At 38.5% G+C, this 20,330-nt stretch overlaps 1 protein-coding gene across 2 annotated transcripts in view; it reads right to left on the bottom strand.

The window, feature by feature from the left end:
- The window catches only part of zyg11 (zyg-11 family member, cell cycle regulator), a 67,741-nt gene that overhangs the window by 13,823 nt on the left and 33,588 nt on the right, over positions 1–20,330 (bottom strand). For both annotated transcript variants that reach the window (XM_060829834.1, XM_060829835.1), the window contains exons 7-12: positions 17,648–17,747; positions 16,105–16,155; positions 14,032–14,193; positions 7,805–7,852; positions 3,028–3,095; positions 1,002–1,131 (exon numbers count right to left, since the gene is read on the bottom strand). In XM_060829834.1, the coding sequence (XP_060685817.1) occupies positions 1,002–1,131; positions 3,028–3,095; positions 7,805–7,852; positions 14,032–14,193; positions 16,105–16,155; positions 17,648–17,747 (559 nt within the window). The remainder of the gene's footprint in view (positions 1–1,001; positions 1,132–3,027; positions 3,096–7,804; positions 7,853–14,031; positions 14,194–16,104; positions 16,156–17,647; positions 17,748–20,330) is intronic.

Here is a 20,330-nt window from a genome sequence, read left to right as displayed (position 1 = left end):
TCTCTCCTTAATATCCTTTCTAAAGCAGGGTGACTACAATTGTACACAGTACTTTGAAAGTGGTCTCACCAACATTCTGTACAATATCAACATGACATCCGAATTCCTACACTCTGTAGTCTGAGCAATGAAGGCATGCGTGTGACAACTTTCAAAGAACTATGTACTTAAACCAGGCATCTCGCTCTTCAACACTACCACCCAGGGCCCTATCATCACTGGACTAGGAGCCAAATACTGGACTATACTGACTCAACAAGCATAAAGGACGATGGGCAAATGTGGTGTCAACAGTATAAAATTGAGGCTTTCAGGTTTAATATGTAGAAGATGGAAAGCTAGCTAGGAGGCTATTTGAATAGTTATCCAGAGATCAAAAATATAGTGAAAAGTTTCAGCAATAAATTAACTGTGATTGTGGGGAAGGGGAGAATTCAGGTGATATTACATTGATTGAAGTATACAGATTCTTGGCAACAAAGTGAATATGCAGTCAAAAGGTCAAATTGTGGTCTAAACAGGAAAAAAGGTGCAAATGATCTGATTCAGCCTCAGATAGTGGCCAGGGAGTGACAGAATCAGTAACTAAAACAATAAGGTTCGTAGTGGGGACCGAAGTCAATTGCTTTGGTCTTCTCTGTATATAGTTAGAAGAAAATCCAATAAAATACTGGATATCAGACAGGCTCTGACAAATCAAACAATGGAAAAGTTGAGAGAAGTAATGGTGAGGCAGAGATAGATTTCATGTCAAGCACAGCATGTAGATAAGAAATAGAAAAGAGAGTCAAGGACAGACCACGAGGAAATCCAAGAAGGATAACAGTATGAAAGTACAGATCAATAGTTATGATTTCATTCTAAATAGTAAAGAGAGAAGTCTTCTCCTAGGTTATTAGAATCAACTCAAACAAAAAGGTCTGTTTATTTGTTTAAAAAAAAATCACCTTAGAATGGAAAATATGTTTTACAAAATACAACGATCAATGTCTAAAACATACCAGCTGCTCCAGAAGAGAAGCTCGAAGGTCAAGATCCAGTGTCCAGATATGCAGCCCACGGGATATCAAGTGAGCAATTATTCCTGCGGCAAAGTAACTGACTTCCACTTCTTTATTGTGCAGTAAAACACTAAAACAGAAACAATGAATTACAGAATAAAGTGCTTTCCTCCCATTCCAGAATTTATTCACAAGAGGCACATGTCCCCTCAACCTTTTCACCAATTAGGAAAAAAAAAACTTAATTTCATTAAACCTCCTTCATAATAAAAATTTTAAGATCTGGAATCATCCTTGATAAATTAGAACCTTACTGACATAAAATACTTTCCATTGCCCAAATCACCCAACCCAAATCAATATGGGTTCCTCCTCTGAATCTCTGCATTATCTCTCTGGTAAACTTCTCTGCTGTACTCCCAAACAGCAAAAAACATTCATGGCTCAGTCAGTATCCTTTTACACACCTCTCCCTCCCTTTGTCTTTCAGTCACACCAATGTAGCAGCTATCCGGCTTATATCTTTGCCTTCTTCACAAAATCTCTCCTTCTCCTTCACAAATCTCAAATCCTGCATGTTTAACCAAGCCTTCAGTCATGCCCATAATTTTTCCACATAGTTGATGAGAATCTTCCTTATGCCTGAAGCACCAGAAGCTGTTCTTTTTAACATGGGTGCTATATAAATGCAAGTTGATGGAATTCTATGAAATTTTCAAAAAAAAACTGACGGTATGGGATAAAAATTAATCACATAAAATGTTCAAAATACCAAATTTTCCATTGGATTTTTCAAAGATCAATCAGCTTAATCTTTTAACCGAATCTGCACAAAATAACTGACATGGTGGTAAAGGCTCATACTCTTGCTGACTTATGGTTTCATAGGGACCAGCAGATCTTCTCCAGCACATGAAAGTTACCAGCCTTCGTGCTAGATTTTTGACTGCAGGACCTCAGTTTTAGCTGACAAATATCCAGACACAAACACTCCTGCAGACATCACTAATCAGATAGGAGGGAGGAACAATCGGCTACTTTTCCATCTCCCCAACCAATGTGGTAAGCATTAGTGGAGTGCTAGTTAAAAATTAGCTAATTTCCAAATCACCATTTCACCTCCATTTCAGTTGAATCCAGAATATATATGCCATAACATGTCTGCAAGTAAGCTGTACTTAAAACAAAAATCCACCTTTACTTGTAGAACAGCTGCAGAAGGAGTTATATGTACATCAGATAGTCCGGTATATCAAGCTATACACACATTGCAATAATGGAATGTTTACTTTTTTAAATTCAAGAACATTATTGCTACCATCATGTTCCCCAATTTGGTTTCAATCTTCAAGGAAAACCCATCTGCCATGTCTACCTGGTCTAGCCTACATATTACTCAAGACTCATAGCAGTATGATTGACTCAACTGTCTTCTGTGCAAATAAACGCTGGCTTGGCCAGCAATGCTCACACCCCATGAAATACTTTTTTTTAAAAACTGGATGTTATGGTCAGTTTGTGAACTTAAGCCTCAATTATTGCTACAATATAACCAAAATATTTATATTTCCAATTACTTTCCCCAACAATAAATCCTAAACATTCCTATAACAAATTTCAATCCCAACATATTCAAATCTTTAAAACACCTACAGGATATTTTATAACCCCTTAATTGCATTTTCACTAAATTAAAAATTGTCTAAATCACCCTAAACTAAAACACAGTCTGTTATTATTGACTTCATAACGGGAAATACAAATGCTCAAATTTTAAAAGGAGGTATGCAATTTAACGTCTTAAAAATAGTGTTCATACCTCCTACTTTAAACATAATCAGGTTCGCAGCCTTAAAAACACTATTACACAACTACTTACTTTGAACATTTCTGGGCAGGAACAATACATTCTACAGGGTGCCTATCATTCTTGAAACCAGTTACCTCCTTGGGTGACAAGAGGAATCTACTATTATTGATTAGAATCAAGAATTTTAAAACCAATTTATAGCAAAATTAGTATTACCTGATATGCTCAATAAAGTTCTTCTTCATCAGCTGAGGGTGGAGTTCTTTCACTTCTGCTATGTTGTTCTAAAATGAAAAAAAAACTTGTTTGATCACTCACCCTCTGAACAGATCTTTTATCCCCGCCCCTACTGAAACCCAGTTCTACAAAAAGAAATTCTTCCTTTGCTCATAGCCTTGTGCTATTTTAAGGCAACAATGGGGAGGAAACATATGGCTGTGGCCAAAATGCAACTACGCCTCCAATATTTTCAGGAGGAATTGTATTTCAAATTTTTCTACAGCTTTCAGGTAAATACAGGCCTTTGCAATAATTGCCCACAATTACCAAAATATATAAACAAGTAGTTTGGTTTTAACCTAATTTTGGTTTTAACCTAATACTTTGTCACTCTAATATGCAGAATTAGATGTTTCATTGAAAAGCATGCAATGGTATTTCCCAACCATTCATTCTTAAACAAACAAACATATCAAAATCAAATTGTTTATGGTGCAGGAGGTCATTCAGCCTATCACGCCTGCACTTCTGAGCATTTTAACTTAATGCCAATCTCCTGCCTTTCCCCCAAAACCCTGCACATTGGATGATTCTATTTAAATGCTGTACATCTCTATGACTCTTGAATGCTTCAATTAAATCTGCCTCGACTGCACTTCATGACAATGTATTCAGATTCCAACCACTCTCTGAGAAGAAAAGAGTCACTCTCATTCAGCATTAGTTCCTTTTGCAGAATACTTTAAAACTGTGCCCTCTGATTCTAGATCAGTTTACCCTATCCACTCTGCCCAAATCCTTAGAGATTTTGAAAAACTATCAAATCTCCTCTTAGCCTTCTCCTCTGCAAGGGAAAAAAGAAGGGTCAGTTTCTCCAATATTTTGTCATATCGGAAGTTTCATATCTTTGGAACCATTCTCAAAAGCCTCTTCTGCATTTCCTTCAATATACTCATAATCAGATCTGTAGTGTAACACCCAGAACTGTGCATAATACTCCAGCTGTGGTATAACAGTGTCTGATTACCTCCCTGCTCTGGACTCTGTGCCCCTATTTACGAAACCTAGAACTCTGTGCTTTTTTTAAAAACAGCTGTCTCCACCTATCCTACCACCTTCAATGACTTGTGTCTATTAATACCTAGGTAGCTCCACTCCTCAAAATCCTTGGAAATAAACCCCGTTATTTGATACTTGTTTTCTACACAAAACTACATCACCTCCCATTTCTCCAACCTGATCTCCATCTGCACTTATTCGCCCATTCCACCCATTTATCAATGTCTTTTTAACATCCACTGTCATTCTCAGTTTACAATCCTCCAAGTTTTGCATCATCCATAAACTCTGAAATTATCTCCACTACACCAAAATCTAGATCATTTCTATATGGGTAAAGGGTCCAATACTGATCCTTGGAGAACTCCACTCCAAAATTTCTTCCAGCCTGAAAAATACCCATTAATTTGTGATTAACTATCCTTTAGCCACTTGCATGATTTTTAGCTCCTGTCATTTTTATTCAGTGACCTATAGCTTTCCTCAAGACTGTGTTACACTGTATCAAATAGATTTTGAAGAGCATGTACACCAAATCAAAAGTCTTCCCCTTCTCAACCCTCTCTGTTATGATTAAAGTAACCCAAGCAAGTTGAACAATTCAAACTCAAATAATCTGCACTAACTGTGCCAAATCGTTCCACATTTTTCTACATGAGAGAGAGTGGTGGTGGTGGTGGTGGGGGGGGGGGCGCAAAAAGGAGCTATTAATTCAATCTTGAATACTTGTTTTGTAAGTTTCCCCACTACAGAATTAAATTGACTGATATAAATCAGCTGTGCAAGTTCACTAATCTTTCTTCTTACACCCCATAACATACCTGCTGTCTCGCCCCTTTTTATTTTTAAGTAAAGCTGTTATTTTGATCTTTTTCCTTCCCACCAAAGTTCTGAATCAATGCAACAGTATAAAACACTAATTACTGCTCCAAAAATTCACGGAAATCCAATGCAGAAAATACCTCAAAGAAAAAAAAAATAGCTCTTACAGCCACAAACTTTTTCCTGTCCTCCATGTTGATGTTTGAAAAAGTAATGAAAAAGACTGATGAAGGCAAAGGATTGGATGTGACTTTATACAGATTATAGTAATGCTTTCAACAAGGTTCCATATGGTAAACTGGTTAGTAAGGTTAGATCACATGGAATACAGGGAGAACTAGCCATTTGGATATAGATCTGGCTTGAAGGAAACAAAGGGTGGTGGTGGAGAATTGCTTTTTAGACTGAAGACCTGTGATCAGTAGTGTGCCACAAGGATTGGTGCTCAGTCCACTAATTTTTGTCGCTTATGTGATGATTTGGATGTGAACATAGAAGGGATAGTAAGTTTGCAGATAACAACAAAATTGGAGGTGTAGTGGACTGCAAAGAAGGTTACCAGAGAACAATAGGATCTTGGACAGATGGGCCAATGGGCTGATTACTGATAGATAGAGTTTAGTTTAGATAAATGCGCACTTTGGAAAGACAAATAAAGGGCAGGATTTACACACTTCCTAATAAGGTCCTGGGGAGTGTTGCTGAACAGAGACCTTGGAGGGCAGGTTCATAGTTCCTCGAAAGTGGAGTCTCAGGTAGACAGGATAGTGAAGGCGGAATTTGGTATGCTTGCCTTTATTGGTCAGTGCATTGAGTATAGGAGTAAGAAGGTCACATTGCAGCTGTGCAGCTCATTGATCAGGCCATTTTTGGAATACTGTGTGCAATTTTGGTCTCCCTGCTATAGGAAGTATGTTGTGAAACTTGAAAAGGTTCAGAAAAGATTTACAAGGATGTTGCTGAAAATGTGTTGCTGGAAAAGCGCAGCAGGTCAGGCAGCATCCAAGGAGCAGGAGAATCGACATTTTGGGCATGAGCCCTTCTTCAGGGATGAGGAGAGTGTGCCAAGCAGGCTAAGATAAAAGGTAGGGAGGAGGGACTTGGGGGAGGGGCGTTGGAAGTGCGATAGGTGGAAGGATATTAAGGTGAGGGTGATAGGCTGGAGTTGGGGTGGGGGTGGAGAGGTCAGGAAGAAGATTGCAGGTTAGGAAGGTGGTGCTGAGTTCGAGGGTTGGGACTGAGACAAGGTTGGGGGGGTGAAAAATGAGGATACTGGAGAACTCTGAGTTCATCCCTTGTGGTTGGAGGGTTCCTAGACGGAAGTTGAGGTGCTCTTCCTCCAGCTGTCGTGTTGCTATGGTCTGGCGATGTAGGAATCCAAGGATCTGCATGTCCTTGGTGGAGTGGGAGGGGGAGTTGAAGTGTTGAGCCACGGAGTGGTTGGGTTGGTTGGTCGGTCCGGGTGTCCCAGAGGTGTTCTCTGAAACATTCTGCAAGTAGGCGGCATGTCTCCCCAATATAGAGGAGGCCACATCGGGTGCAGCGGATGCAGTAAATGCGCTTTTCCAGCAACACATTTTCAGCTCTGATCTCCAGCATCTGCAGTCCTCACTTTCTCCTTTTACAAGGATGTTGCCAGGGTTGGAGGGTTTGAGCTATAGTGAGAAGCTGAATAGACTAGGGTTATTTTTTTCTGGAGTGTTGGAAGCTAAGAGGTGACCATATAGAAGTTTACAAAATCATGAAGGCCGTGGGTAGGGTGAAGAGCCAAGGTCTTTTCCTCAGAGCAGCTGGGTCCAAAACTACAGGATGTAGGTTAAAAAGTGAGGGGAAAGATTTAAAAAGGGACCTAAGCTGCAAAGTTTTCATGTAGAGGACGGTGGGGGTATAGAATGAGCAGCCAGAGGAAATGGCGAAGGGTGGTAAACCTTCAACATTTAAAAGGAGATCTGGACGGGGACACGAATATAAAGGGTTGAGAGGAGTACAGGTCAAAGCTAGAAAACGGGAGTAGATTAATTTAGGATATCTGGTCAGCATGGACAAGTTTGGACCATGCTGTACAGGGCTATGACTGGTTTACAATTGCTGGGCCAATCTTTACAAACCATTTTGAACCAAGGCATAATGTTTGCAACTCTTCAAACTTACACCACCAAATCAAAAAGAAGATTGAAACCGAATTGTCAATATCATTGCAATTTCCACTCTCAATTTTTTCCGATATCCTCAGATGCATTTTATCTGGTCCCCCAACTCTAAATATCAACAGATAATCCAGTACCACTCCCTCATTAATTTTAAAATCATTCTAATGACAGAGTTTCATCCTCAGTTATTAAGCCCTCAACATCTAACTTGGAGGTAAAGACTAATACAAAATATCCATTCAGCATCTCAGGCATGTCTTTTGCCTCTTAAATGTAACTCCTCCTTTTGCTTCCCAATTGGTCTACACCTCCTTTTACTGTTGACGAACTGACAGTAAACTTTGGGAATTTCTTTATTGTTAGCCATCAGCCATCACTCCCTACATATTTCACTTATTTCCTTTCTTAACCTTACCCATAAACCTTCTGTATTCAGCTTGGTTCTCAACAGTTCACGCTACCTGAATTTACAAACAAAATCCTGAAGGACATTTTGATTTAATTCTCCATGTAAATCAGATTTCAGAAACATTCCTCTACAATGAAACAAAATTATAGAGGAATGTTTCAAGATAAAGTTTTGACAAAATGTTCAGTGCACAATGGGCCAAGTTCCCTTCACTCAATGCCTTCCGATGAACATGAATTTACCAGATGGGAAGCTCTACCATGCTGTATCATAGCAGGTCACTCCTCATTTTATTTTTCTAAACAAATTATCATAACACACCAAGGTTACTCACCAACAAACCCAGAACTTTCTGCTGAATGGATGGCTCACCCGGAAAGGACTGAAAATACAAAAGCAAATCGTTGACATGTTGCAAGTACATAAATTGGTTTAAAATGAAGCATATAATTTTTCAGCACAAAGACAGGAAATTCCACTTTGATGCTGCCTGTCTGATATAACAATAGCTTTCAGTTGTTCCAATTTACACTAGCCTGTTAAAAAATACACCCATTTGTCTTTTAAATTCCATTTATAGACATTGTCTCTACTACTGTGGGATGTTCATGTTCTTAAAAAGACAGAGCTTTCTTCTTTAGTGATTATCCTAAAAAGATGGCCTTTAATTATTGCATCACCAATTTCCACCATTTTCTTCATCAAAATGTAATTATTTCCAAAAGTTCCTCTATTTGGAACATTTAGGATTCTCTAATCATGCAAAATAAGTACATGTTGTTAATTTTTAAAAATCACATTTGCAGAAATCCAACAAATTGCAGTGGCATCTATATATTTAGGAGGTTTTACACATGAGTTAAACTTAATGTTTCTAGTATCATTTGGTATGGAAACAAACTAGAAGACATTTTCTTCAAACAATTTTTCAAGCAGACTTTTATTTCATTTTAGTCTTTAACATGTTTGTAACAATAATTTCTATTAAGTATCAGTTTGGTTTAGTTATCAGCACTCTCTCCAGGTACAGTTGGTTATGGTCTCAGGTCACAAACCAGGCCATGGACAGAGCTAAGTGATTCCACAACAAATGCATTAGATCAAAGCTCTGCAGTCCGGTTACATTCTTTCACAAATGGTGGTTGAAAATTAAACAGAATGGAGGAGGCAGCTTCATAAATATTCCATCATCAATAATAGGGGAGTCTAACATATCAATGGAGTATTTGCAGCCATCTTCAACCACAAGTGCTCCACAAGATGATCTATCTTGGCCTCTTTCATCCAGCCCCAGCATCAGAGGTAGTAGTCTTCAGCCAATTTAATTAATTCCACATGTCATCAAGAAACAGCTGGAGGCACTGGATAGTACAAAGGCTGCAGGACCTGATAACGTTCCAGCAATGATACTGAAGACTTGCAATTCAGAACTTACCGCCCCGCTGGGCAAGATGTGGTCTAGTACTTTTACAACATGAGCATCTACCCAACAACACTGAAAATTGTCCAGGTATGTCCTGTACAAAAAAGCAGGACAAATCCATTCCAGTCAATTACTGCCCCTTCAGTAAAAAGTGACAGTTACCAACACTGCTATCAAGCAGCAATTGCTTAGCAATAATCTATTCATTGATAGCTCTTTTGGGCTCAGACAGGACCACTTTAGCTCCTGACCTTGTTACAACTTGAACATGAACAGCTGAATTTCAGAGGGTGAAAAGTGACTGCCTTTGACATCAAGGCCACATTTGACAGAATATGGCATCAAGGAGCTCTTGCAAAACTGGAGTCAATGGGAACCAGGGGGCAAACACATTGTGGATTAGAGTCATACCTGATGAAAGAAAAACGGTTGTGGTTGTAGGAGGTCAGGAGTCTCAGCAGGAATTCTATAGAATAAGATCTTTGGTCCAAGCATCTTCAGTTGCTTACATGGAGGGAATCCATTGAAGGTCACTGGTTTGAATGACTGCACAAAGTTCAGCACCATCTGTGACCTTTCAGACACTAAAGCATTCAATGCTCAAGTGCACCAAGACCTGGATAACATCAGGCTTGGGCTGCCAAGTGGCAAGCAACAAACATACCTCATAAATGCCAGGCAATGAGAATCTTCAACAAGAGAGGACCTAACCATCGTTCCTTGATATTCAATGGTGTTACCATCACTGCATCCACCTCCACCAACATCCCAGGGTAACCACTGACCATAAATTGAACTAGATTAGCTATGCAAATACAGTAGCTACTAGCACGCCTGAACATGCAGTGGAAGTAGGTTAAATTAGAGACATTCAAGAGAGCATTAGATGATTATAGAGGAATCCAAATACGGGCAGGGAGTATTTCATTTGGTCAATCGAATGACAGATAACAGTTTAGCGAAGCATCGGGACCTTGTGATTTTGCCAGATTATTCGAATAAATCGAATGCGGATAATTGAAGTCCCTCTGTATTTGGATAGAAAATAGTGTTCATGGATATGGGAGGAAAAGTCAGAAGATTGGCACTAGGTAATGGATTCAATGCAGACACATAAGGCTGACCTCTTTTGCACGGTAACAATTTTGAGATTGTGAAGAGTAGGTCAGACGTTAGCAATGTTGTAGTGAATAACTCACTTCCCGACTCTCCAAAGACTATTCATAAGGCACTTCTACAAAAACTAGGAGAAAGTGAGGACTGCAGATGCCGGAGATCAGAGCTGAAAAATGTGTTGCTGGAAAAGCGCAGCAGGACAGGCAGCATCCAAGGAGCAGGAGAATCAACGTTTCGGGCATAAGCCCTTCTTCAAAAAACACCAATACCAACACCATCAACAACACAATCAACTTCAAGTTTCCCTCCAAGCCACTCACCCATCCTGCCTTGGGAATATCATCATTCCGTCACTGTCACTGGGTCAATAATTCTGAAATTCCCTCCCCTATGGTATTGTGGGTCTACCTACAATAGATGGACTGCAGCAGTTCAAGGCAGCTCACCACCACCTACCTGAGGCAACTTAGGATGGACAATAAGTGCTGGCCCAGTCAGAGATGCCCACAACCCATGATTAATTTAAATTACAGCAGTCTGAGTGTTCATTCATCAGTTTCCTGGATCAAAGAGCATTTGTCTTATAATTATTTGAAAATACCTTTTAAAAATCATTATTTAGATCTCAGATGGAATGCAGAAGCACCTTACTTTTGGGAGAAAAAGAAACATACGTATGTGCAAGAAAGGATTCACTATGATAATACCAGAGGTGAAGGGCTTTAAAATATGACAGACTTCAAATAAAATTTTGTTGAAGTAAATGTTCCATTAATCAGTTAATTTGTTAGGTGCAGGACAAATTCAAAAACAATACCAAAGGGAACTGTTAGGAGAATTATTTTCAAGTAACTTGTAATTTGGTCACAGAATGTTCTATCAGAAACAATGTTAATGGCATGAGGAAAGTGACTAACTGTCTGAAACAGAAAATTTAATAAAGGTACAAGTGATAGGTGGTGTGAACAACAAATCATTGTCATCACAAATATGGTGAACCAACTAAGATTCTACGATTCCAACTAGTAAGTTTAAAATGGTAGTTGTTCTTCTGTTACCTTTCAAATAATATTTATATGTATAGCTTTATTAGACCAATATAATTTTTCACTTGTGGTTACATATTAATATCTAGCTGAAAATAAGAATAGGAAAGTATCAGAAGACTGTACAATTTTTTCCTTAACTTTTCCAAATTGTTTCACTTCATTAGAAGTTAGAATAAGCAAGCTAAGGTCTGGCCAAGAGTTATTAATTCAGGTAATTGACATTTGGGTGTCCACATATTTTACATTTAACATTTCAATTCTAAAGAACACTTTCTGAAACTGAATTTTGATTTACCAAGAATAAAAAGGGTCACTAGCTGTATATCCAAGCAAACGATTATATTCCATGAAACTAAGAAAAGCTGATAGCACATTCTGAAAAGAGCACTTCACCAATATGGTCAGTTTTCAGTTCTTTCCTCCATGTATTTTGTATTTATTTTTTACAAATCATCTTTAATTATGAAGAAATATACATTATCAGTAGTTAAGACAATATAATATTGTGTTTGCACTGTCTTCTGAATGAAGAGAAAACATGGAGTATCCCATATATTCTCCAGTCAGTTGGGGGATGTCAGACCTTGGTTGTGTTAATTCAACACAGCCGAAAATGCGTAAGAAGGTACAAATTAGAGTTTTCAAGAAGCACACAAACAGTTATCAAACTACTTACATAAGAAAAATAGTGGTGAAGGTGCTCTCAATTGAATGTTAATACATTAAGTTGACTTTGGTGAATGTTAAACATTCCTTTGTACTACCCAAAGATCAATGTATTCTTGTGATTTAGAGTCAGAGATGATCAGTCCGGAAACATACCCTTTGGTCCAACCCATCCAGATATCCCAACCCAATCTAATCCCACCTGCCAACACCTGGTACATGTCCCCCTAAACCCTTCCTACTCAAATACCCATCCAGATACCTGTTAAATGCTGCAATTCTACTAGCCTCCGGCAGCTCATTCCATACAAGTACCACCCTCTGCATGAAAAAGTGGCCCCTTTGGTCTCTTTTATATCTTTCCCCTCTCACCCTAAGCCTATGCCTTCTAGTTCTGGACTCCCCGACCCCAGGGAAAAGACTGTCTATTTATCCTATCCATGCCCCTCAATTTGAAAAATCTAAATGAAATATTGAGACATGCCCTAGAATATCTAAAATAGATAAGCAACTCCACATACATGAAGCTGCAGGAAAGGCACAGCCGTTTAAATCCCTCAAAAATCTTCTCTACTTGAAATAATACCATATGCAAGGTGCCATTGTCAGATGCCTCCTACCAATGACAATCTGTACTAATAATAAAAAACAAGTGCCTGACCTACAGGAGCCAAATTACAATTCTTGCCTCTCAAGGAGAAATCGTTTGCCTCAAATGTTTGTCCCAAGTAGCTTAAAAGGAAACTGGAAATTGAATACAGAAACCTTTGCTCACAGTTTATCAATATACAGTATGTTGTAGCATAAGACTATAGTGAACAGAAATCTTACAATATTAACCCATTGTACAATGGCTACTACTTTCATGACTGTAGCTGATAAGAGATTTTATTGTACACAAGATTCAGTAGTGCTTATAACTTCTAAAGTGAAAGCTGCCATCAAAAATTAGTCATTAATGCATCAAACGTTTGAATAATCGGAAGCTACCAATAATCATTTTCTAAAAGAAATATTAGAATTTGCAATGGACCTGCAATTTCTAGAGAGTGTATTTCCAAGCTCTGTACCATTAGAGATGACGTATGGGAGAAGAGACCAGGCATTTTATCAAAGTAAAGTGACATAGGGACAGAAATTCAGCCCATATGGCTGCTCCACCATAACATCATGGTTGATCGAACATTTCAATGCCTTTCACAAACTTTCCACAGAAATGTTTGATTATCAATGGCATAATGGGACATCAACTTCTGAGTTTGATTTTTTCTTATATACTGAGTTTGACTGAGCCTCCACAGCCCTCTGTGGTAGAGGATTTCCAAGACTGACCACCTGAATACAAGTCCTAAATGGCACCCTCTTATTTTTAAGAAGTGGATACCATTTCCCCCCACACCCCAATCCAGGTTCCAAACTTCACAACCACACAAAACGTATTACCTGCATCGACCCTATCTATTCCGCAGTTATTCTGTAGGTTTCAATGAGATCACCTATCATTCTTTGAAATACAAGACAATACAGGCCCAGTTTGTCCAAATTCTCTTCATCAGTCAGTCAGTCCCGCCATTCATTCTAGGAATAAGTGTGGTGAATGTTCATTACTCTCCCTCAATGGGATTAATATCTTTCCTGTGGTAGGGGGGAATCAAAACTACCCATAGGGGTGGCACAGTACCAGGGTCCCAGGTTCAATTCCAGCCTCGGGCAACTGGCTGTATGGAGTTAGTACATTCTCCCAGTGGTCTGCGTGGGTTTCCTCCGGGTGCTCCAGTTTTCTCCCACAATCCAAAGATGTGCAGGTCAGGTGAATTGGCCATACTAAATTGTCCATAGTGTTAGGGAAATGGGTCTGGGTGGGTTACTCGGAGGGTCGGTGTGGACTGAAGGGCCTGTTTCCACACTGTAGGGAATCTAATCGAATCATACTCTAGATGCAGTATAAACAAGCACCCATACAATGGGATTCAATACTTCAGGTCATTCATATACACAACCTGAAGACACAATGCAATCTAGAATTAGAATTAGGTTTTATTATCACATGTACTCAAGTACAGGGATACAGGGGTACCATGTAAAGTATACAAAGTTGCCATTCTCCACTGCCATCTTAGATACGATGTGTAGGAGAAGCTGATCCACAATGAGACCATGGCTCACTAAGGTGGCAGGTTGAGGCAAAGACAATATGGAAGTGTTCAACTTTTAATTAAAAGATCAGTCTGCAAAGAAACAGGAAGGAAACAACAAAAACGAGATAATATATTATCATTACATAATACATTTAAAAAACAAAATTACCTCTAGTACTTTCATAAATAATTCTAAGCCCTGATTTTCTATAAAGTGCTTGCAGGTGGTTGGAGATTCATCAGTCAAGTTCCAAAGTGCGCTTAGCGTAAACTTTAAAGTTGTATCAACCAGTGACAGGGTTGTCTTCTGCTCTACTATATGCAGCAGTTTCTAGAAAACAGAAAAAAATTTGTACATAATCCAAAAGATAGTGTTTTACGTTATCCTTACTAACTTGCACACCAGCTCACTATACTCATTAATACCGGGTTCTCGTTCATTCAACCTTTTACTAACCCACTGTTTACTATAACATGGTTTTATGAATGAATGAATGAAACCATGTTTTTAGTATATTTTACTATTACAATATAGACTAAGATTAAAACATCCCTTTCAACCCATTCACCTTAAACCCTTTCTAGACCAAAAGCTACCTCTGAATCAGCATCAATATTGTAAACAATACCATCCCCTCCACGTCTCCACGAAACACTAATATTAATCAGTCCTTACCGACTGTCTCTTCGACCTGAACAGATTACAGAACAACTAACAGTTTGCCCAATTTGTAAGTACTTGTTAAATACCTTTTTCATTTAGGCTATTATCCCTTTAACAAACTAACAGTTAAAACAATGCTTAGGTGGAATTACATGAATGAAAGAAACTCACATTGGCAAATAATAAACAAACTTCACAACCTAGCTGCGGTAATCAGTTTAGATTAGATTGCCTACAGTGTGGAAACAGGCTCTTTGGCCCAACCAGTCCACACCGACCCTCTGAAGAGTAACCCACCCAGACTCATTTCCCCTCTGACTAATGCACCCACCACGATGGGTAATTTAGCACTGCAGTTCACCTGACTTGCACATCTTTGGACTGTGGGAGTAAAAAAGTCTTGCAGTGGTGAAAAACCATTTTAAAAAGCAAGACAGATAAAGGAGGGATCTGCAATCTCCAGTGAATCACCAATCTCTCAGCTAGATAGCCAACAGCTCAAAATATTAAAACTCTCACTTAGATGCTCCATTGTGATTTATCTGGTCAGCTGGAATTCTCCAATTGTATACTGGTGTGTAGAGCAACTTTTATAAAGTGGAAGAGAGAGATCTGCATTTAAAAAAAATTATACTGTTCCTCTCATTAACTCGAGGTATCCCAAAAATACTGTACATGTAATGAAGAGTACTTCTGAAGTTTGATCATGGTTGTAATGAATAGTATGCAGTTGGAAATTTGCTCACAGCAAGCAGTGTGGTAATGAAGTTTTGTGATATGAACAGAGAAATAAATGTTGGCCTAAACACAAGGACCTGCTGTTCTTCATTTTAAAAAATATAACCATGGGATCTTTGAATCCAACCTGAGAATTTGGATGGAATCTTGTTCGGCTCCAACTGAAACCAGGCTGAGACTGGAGTCCTGGCAAATTGCAAACTAGAGCTTGAAACTACACACTGGGGGTGCTGAGATCAGTAGCATGGAAACTATGGAAAAACTTAGAGAGGTGAGGGGAGGTGGAAGAAGAGGAGAAGAGGGGTGGTGGAAAGAAAGAGGAGAGGTTATTAGTGGCCAGAACATGTAGTAGAACGAAGAGTATGGAAAGGGTCAGGAATCTAACTTCAGGCACAGAAGATAAGGGTACAATGATGAGAAGGGGAGCAGTCAATGTAAGACTGAAGGTGTTGTACATAAATGCATGCAACATATGAAACAAAGTAAACAAGCTTGTAGTTAGATTGAAGTTGGCAAGTACAATGTTGTGGGTATCAAAGACTTGTAGCTGCAAAGGGATCAGGACTGGGAACTGAATATCCATGGATATACGTTCTATTGAAAAGGACAGGCAGACAAGCAGAGGGGTGTAGTTGCCTTGTTAGTAAGAAATGAAATTAAAATCGACAACAATAAGTGATAGAGAGTCAGCAGGTGTAGAAGAACCTGTATTGGTAAATTTGAAGAACCACAAAACAAAAAATATTATTTGTGTAAAGGAATAGAGTAATCCCATTATATAGGAAATCAAAGATTTTTATTTAAAATTAGTATTGTAATAATAAGGAAAAGTAATGTTACCTTAACAATGAAGAGCTCCGTACCAAGTTGAGCAGTTTGTTCTGTAGAAAGCTGCAAAAATGACAATAAATTGCAAATTTCCTTTTATAATTCATTGAAATTATGTTAAGACCACTTTTATTTTGGATTTTGGACCAGAAAATGGCAAACAATACTGCTTTAAACCCAGGATACTGGAACACATTCTCGCAGTTTTGAAAACAAGTTACTGAAACTCATTGAGAGATGATGTATCTGTTGTAATTACAGCAAACTTTGTTTTAGCGGGCACTCTTGATAATCATCAAAAACTATATACCTCAAATACCAGAACTTCACTGTATTATCGCAATCTCTCCTATGTCAGATTAGTCAGCTAAGGGTGCGAGTGAAAAGGCTCTCTGCCAGTAAGTTTATTTAATGCAAAGTTGTATTATTAATAGTTAGTTATGCTATAAATAAAGCAAAGCAATGATGTATATACCCCCTGCATTACATTTCTATTACTTATGTAAAAACACACTTCGATTATGTGGACCTCTTGATCAACTGGAATAATTGATCAACCAGCACACTCCTGGCCCGATAGGTGCCAGTTAATAAAAAGGTTTGCTTTACAACGTTGCCTTATTCAAGGAGTGGGAGACATGCTAGACAGACTGGCAGTGTCTGTGTGTCTGGATAAAACTGCCCTGAGCACAGTATTTTGACTGATATCAACCAGTTGTGTGGATTCTTTTTCAAAGGAATGGCATAGTACCAACTCCTTGGCTGGTTCCTGGACAATTGACTAATTATCTTGTAAGTGCCTTATGTTTGGACAATACAGCAGAAACATCCAGCCTGTGAAGGAGAAAAACAAAACAAATCTCTTATTCTCTCACCTCTCTGATGCCATGGGAATATAGTGCAATTTGATGGTTTACTCAATTTTTTCTGTAAATTTTGAATAGTGATACTTTTGGGTCCTCAGAAATACACAATGGATATCCAATCTCTATTACTGGAGATTGTTTCATATTACATTTAGTCACACTTCTCTTTTAGGACTAGATCAAAGCTTGTCCAACAATGGTGGGGTCTAATTATTTTTCATCACAATCTGTTTACTGTAAATAATCAGTTTTGGGCAGCATCAACCCTGTTTTTAACTGGGTGCAGAACTACAGCACAACACTGTCCAGAGGCAGTACCAACCTGTTCCAATGCAAAGCAAGTATGCAAGTGTAAAAATAAAATCCAACTATAGAATTTAAAATGGTCTCTGTTCTTTGTAATCAAAACACATTGTTAAGCCATAAAAACAGAAAATGTTGGAAACAGTTAGGAAACATCTCAATGCTAACTTTGCTTTACTCTCTCTACAGAAGCAGTCAGATCTATTGAGTTTCTCCAGCATTTCCTGTTATTTTAGATTTCTATGATCCTCAGTATTTGGCTTTAGATAGTTATGGCGGATGTCGAGAGAGAGAGAAAGTGGATAACTGCAGTTTGTATTGGGGAGGGTTGGGTGTCAATTTCCACAAACAATTTGTACTTGATTAATGCAAACATCATAATATACCTTTGCTGCCAAAATAGAGATAATAGCCACTGCCATCCTTTGCATGTTCTGATCTTCATGGTTACAAAGCCATTGCATTACTAATTTGGCAGCCTCAAACCTGTAAAACCAAAATAAGTCAATATTGACATTTTGCCTACACATTTATAAATGCAAGTGTATTGAAGTATTACAAGGTCAAGTTGTACAAATGATGAAAATTTTAAAAAAGGTACAGCTACAGTACACACTCCACATTTTTATGGTGATTACACAGCACATTCTTTTTTAAACTTTCTTCAGTTGTATGGTTTCTTCCTGCTGCTTTCCTTGCTCAGTTTCTTGTACTGTTCATTACTTCACTCTGTAAAGTGGGGATGGTGGTGGGGAAAAGAGTGCCACTGGTCTCCATTTCTCATACGTTCACAATTCCTCTCTTAAGAAGTTTAAACATTTAAATATAAACTTATTAAACAGATCTCTTATGTTAATTCTTATTTCATGGGTAATATTCCAACAATTTCACAGACTGTCATTTTAAAATTGTTTGAAATTACTTTGACAGCCAGCCAAAATGATTCATTTTGAAAAACAAAAGTAATGATCAAGCTTCAAACCATTTTGTTTTCTCGTTTCCCTGATCTCGAAGCTTTACGTCTGCAGAGATTTGAATAACGTTTCCAAGAAAGCAAGATACCTATTATGAAAGGAAATGGGTTCAGAATTTCCTTCCCTGTGCAGTGTCTAAAAATAGAAACAAGGAACAAGAGTAGGGCACTCAGCTCTTTGAGCATTACTCTGCCATTTATGATGACCATGGCTTATCAGATTTTAACCTCAATTCTACACTCCAATGATTCTGCATCCATTGCCTTTTAAGGAAGGCAATTCCAAAGATTCTCAGCACTCAAAAAAATTTTCCTTGTATTGCTCTTACACGCAATTCCTAATTTTTAAATTTATGACCCCTAGTTCCACATTCTCCTCCAAGAGCAAACATTCTTACCTGGTCACATCCATTCAGGATCCTCTAGGTTTCAATCAAGTCACTTGTGATACTAAACTCCAGAGAATGCACCTTAGCCTGTCACACCTTTCTTCATAAAGCTATCCACTTACTCCAGATATTAGTCTAATAAACTTTCTCTGAAGTGCTTCCAATGCATTAACATCCTTCTGCAAGTATGCTCGTCATTCCCGTTCCCCCTTCAGTTGAAGCAAAACACAGACACAGTAGTTTACCTTCCTTTCTCTAGTGCCTGGAGAGAGGGTGAGAGCGAGAGCAAGATCGCCCATGTGCGCAGGGACATGGGTTTCCAGTCCTCTCTCAAACTATATGGTCAATGAACTATATAGTCATTTTACAGGATGGAGCATCCAGATAAGGCCACATACATATTAATTGGGTGATCATTACAAACAACAAGTATCAATAGTAGATACCAGGCCCTTTACTGTTATACAATGAATGTGCTTAACCTTGTTAACTGGATTCATACAAAAGGATACTTTCTCCCTTGTTAGCTCATCTTGCATACTGAATGCTTCCAATTTTGTTAAATGGCTCTACATAATGACTGCTTTCCACCTTGTTAACCTATTACCCTTGCCTCCAGCAACCCACCGTTAACTGCAAATTCTTGTCTGATCTGAATCATGCTCAGCTAAACCTCTTGTTTCACAAAACTCAGAACTTAACTCTTTCCCTGCCTGCTTTTCCCCATACACATTCTCATGTTGACCAGTAGTGTGCACAGTACTCCAGGTGTAGATCACTCTTGATGAGGATATTAGACAAAGATTGCCAACTTATAGCCTTGAAGTAACATGATAGCTGGCCTATAAATCCCAAGCATAGCAATCCAGATTTGGTGGACTGGCCATTCTTAATTTCTCATAGTGTCCAGGAATGTGCAGTCAAGGTAATTTAGCCATGGGAAGTGTTAGGGTTACTAGGATGGGCTGGGGAGTTGGGTGGGACAGTCTGAAGGTCAGTGTGCAATGGCCTGCTTCCATACTGTAGTATTCTATGATTAGATCACTATTGAAGTAAAAAGTGAACTTGGCTTTAGGATCACTATGTAGAATCAATTTGGGTGATTAGCAAGGAAAAAGGAGGAAAATAAGTTACTGGGGGGAAAAATGCCTCTAACAGTAGCTACAAATCAGAACATAAATCAACAAGTCATTTGGCTTATAAGAAAAGTATTACAATAATGGTGGGTAGTTTTCAATTTCTTAGTGAAAGAATCAAATTGGCAGAAAGTAGCTTTGAGGAGGAGTTTGTAGAGTGTAGTCAGGACCATTTCATCGAGCAATATGATCAGGAACAAACAAGGGAACAGGCTATTTCGTCCCTGTTAACGTGCGATAAGAAAGGATTAAATGATCCCATAGTAAAAGGATTTTATAGGCAAGTTCAGTCATAAATAATTGTTTTGCAATTTTAGTTAGGGGATACCATCGCAATGTCACTGGATGAGTAGTCCAGAACCCCAGGGCAAGGACAGGTTCAAATCCCACCACGGAAGATGAAGAAATTTAAATTCAATAAAATTCAGAACAAAAAGCTAGTATAAAAAGGTATCAATGTAACCATTGCAATTTAAAACAAAGCATCTCATTTGTCAATCAATGTCTTTGAGGTAGGCAAACTGGTGTCTTTACCAGTCCTGGTCTATGAGAGACACCAGAGCTACAATAA

The sequence above is a fragment of the Hemiscyllium ocellatum genome, chromosome 9 (genome assembly GCF_020745735.1).
Source record: "Hemiscyllium ocellatum isolate sHemOce1 chromosome 9, sHemOce1.pat.X.cur, whole genome shotgun sequence".
Lineage (NCBI taxonomy): Eukaryota > Metazoa > Chordata > Chondrichthyes > Orectolobiformes > Hemiscylliidae > Hemiscyllium > Hemiscyllium ocellatum.
Note: the sequence above shows the minus strand (reverse complement) of the source record. Positions and strands in the feature narration are given on the sequence as shown.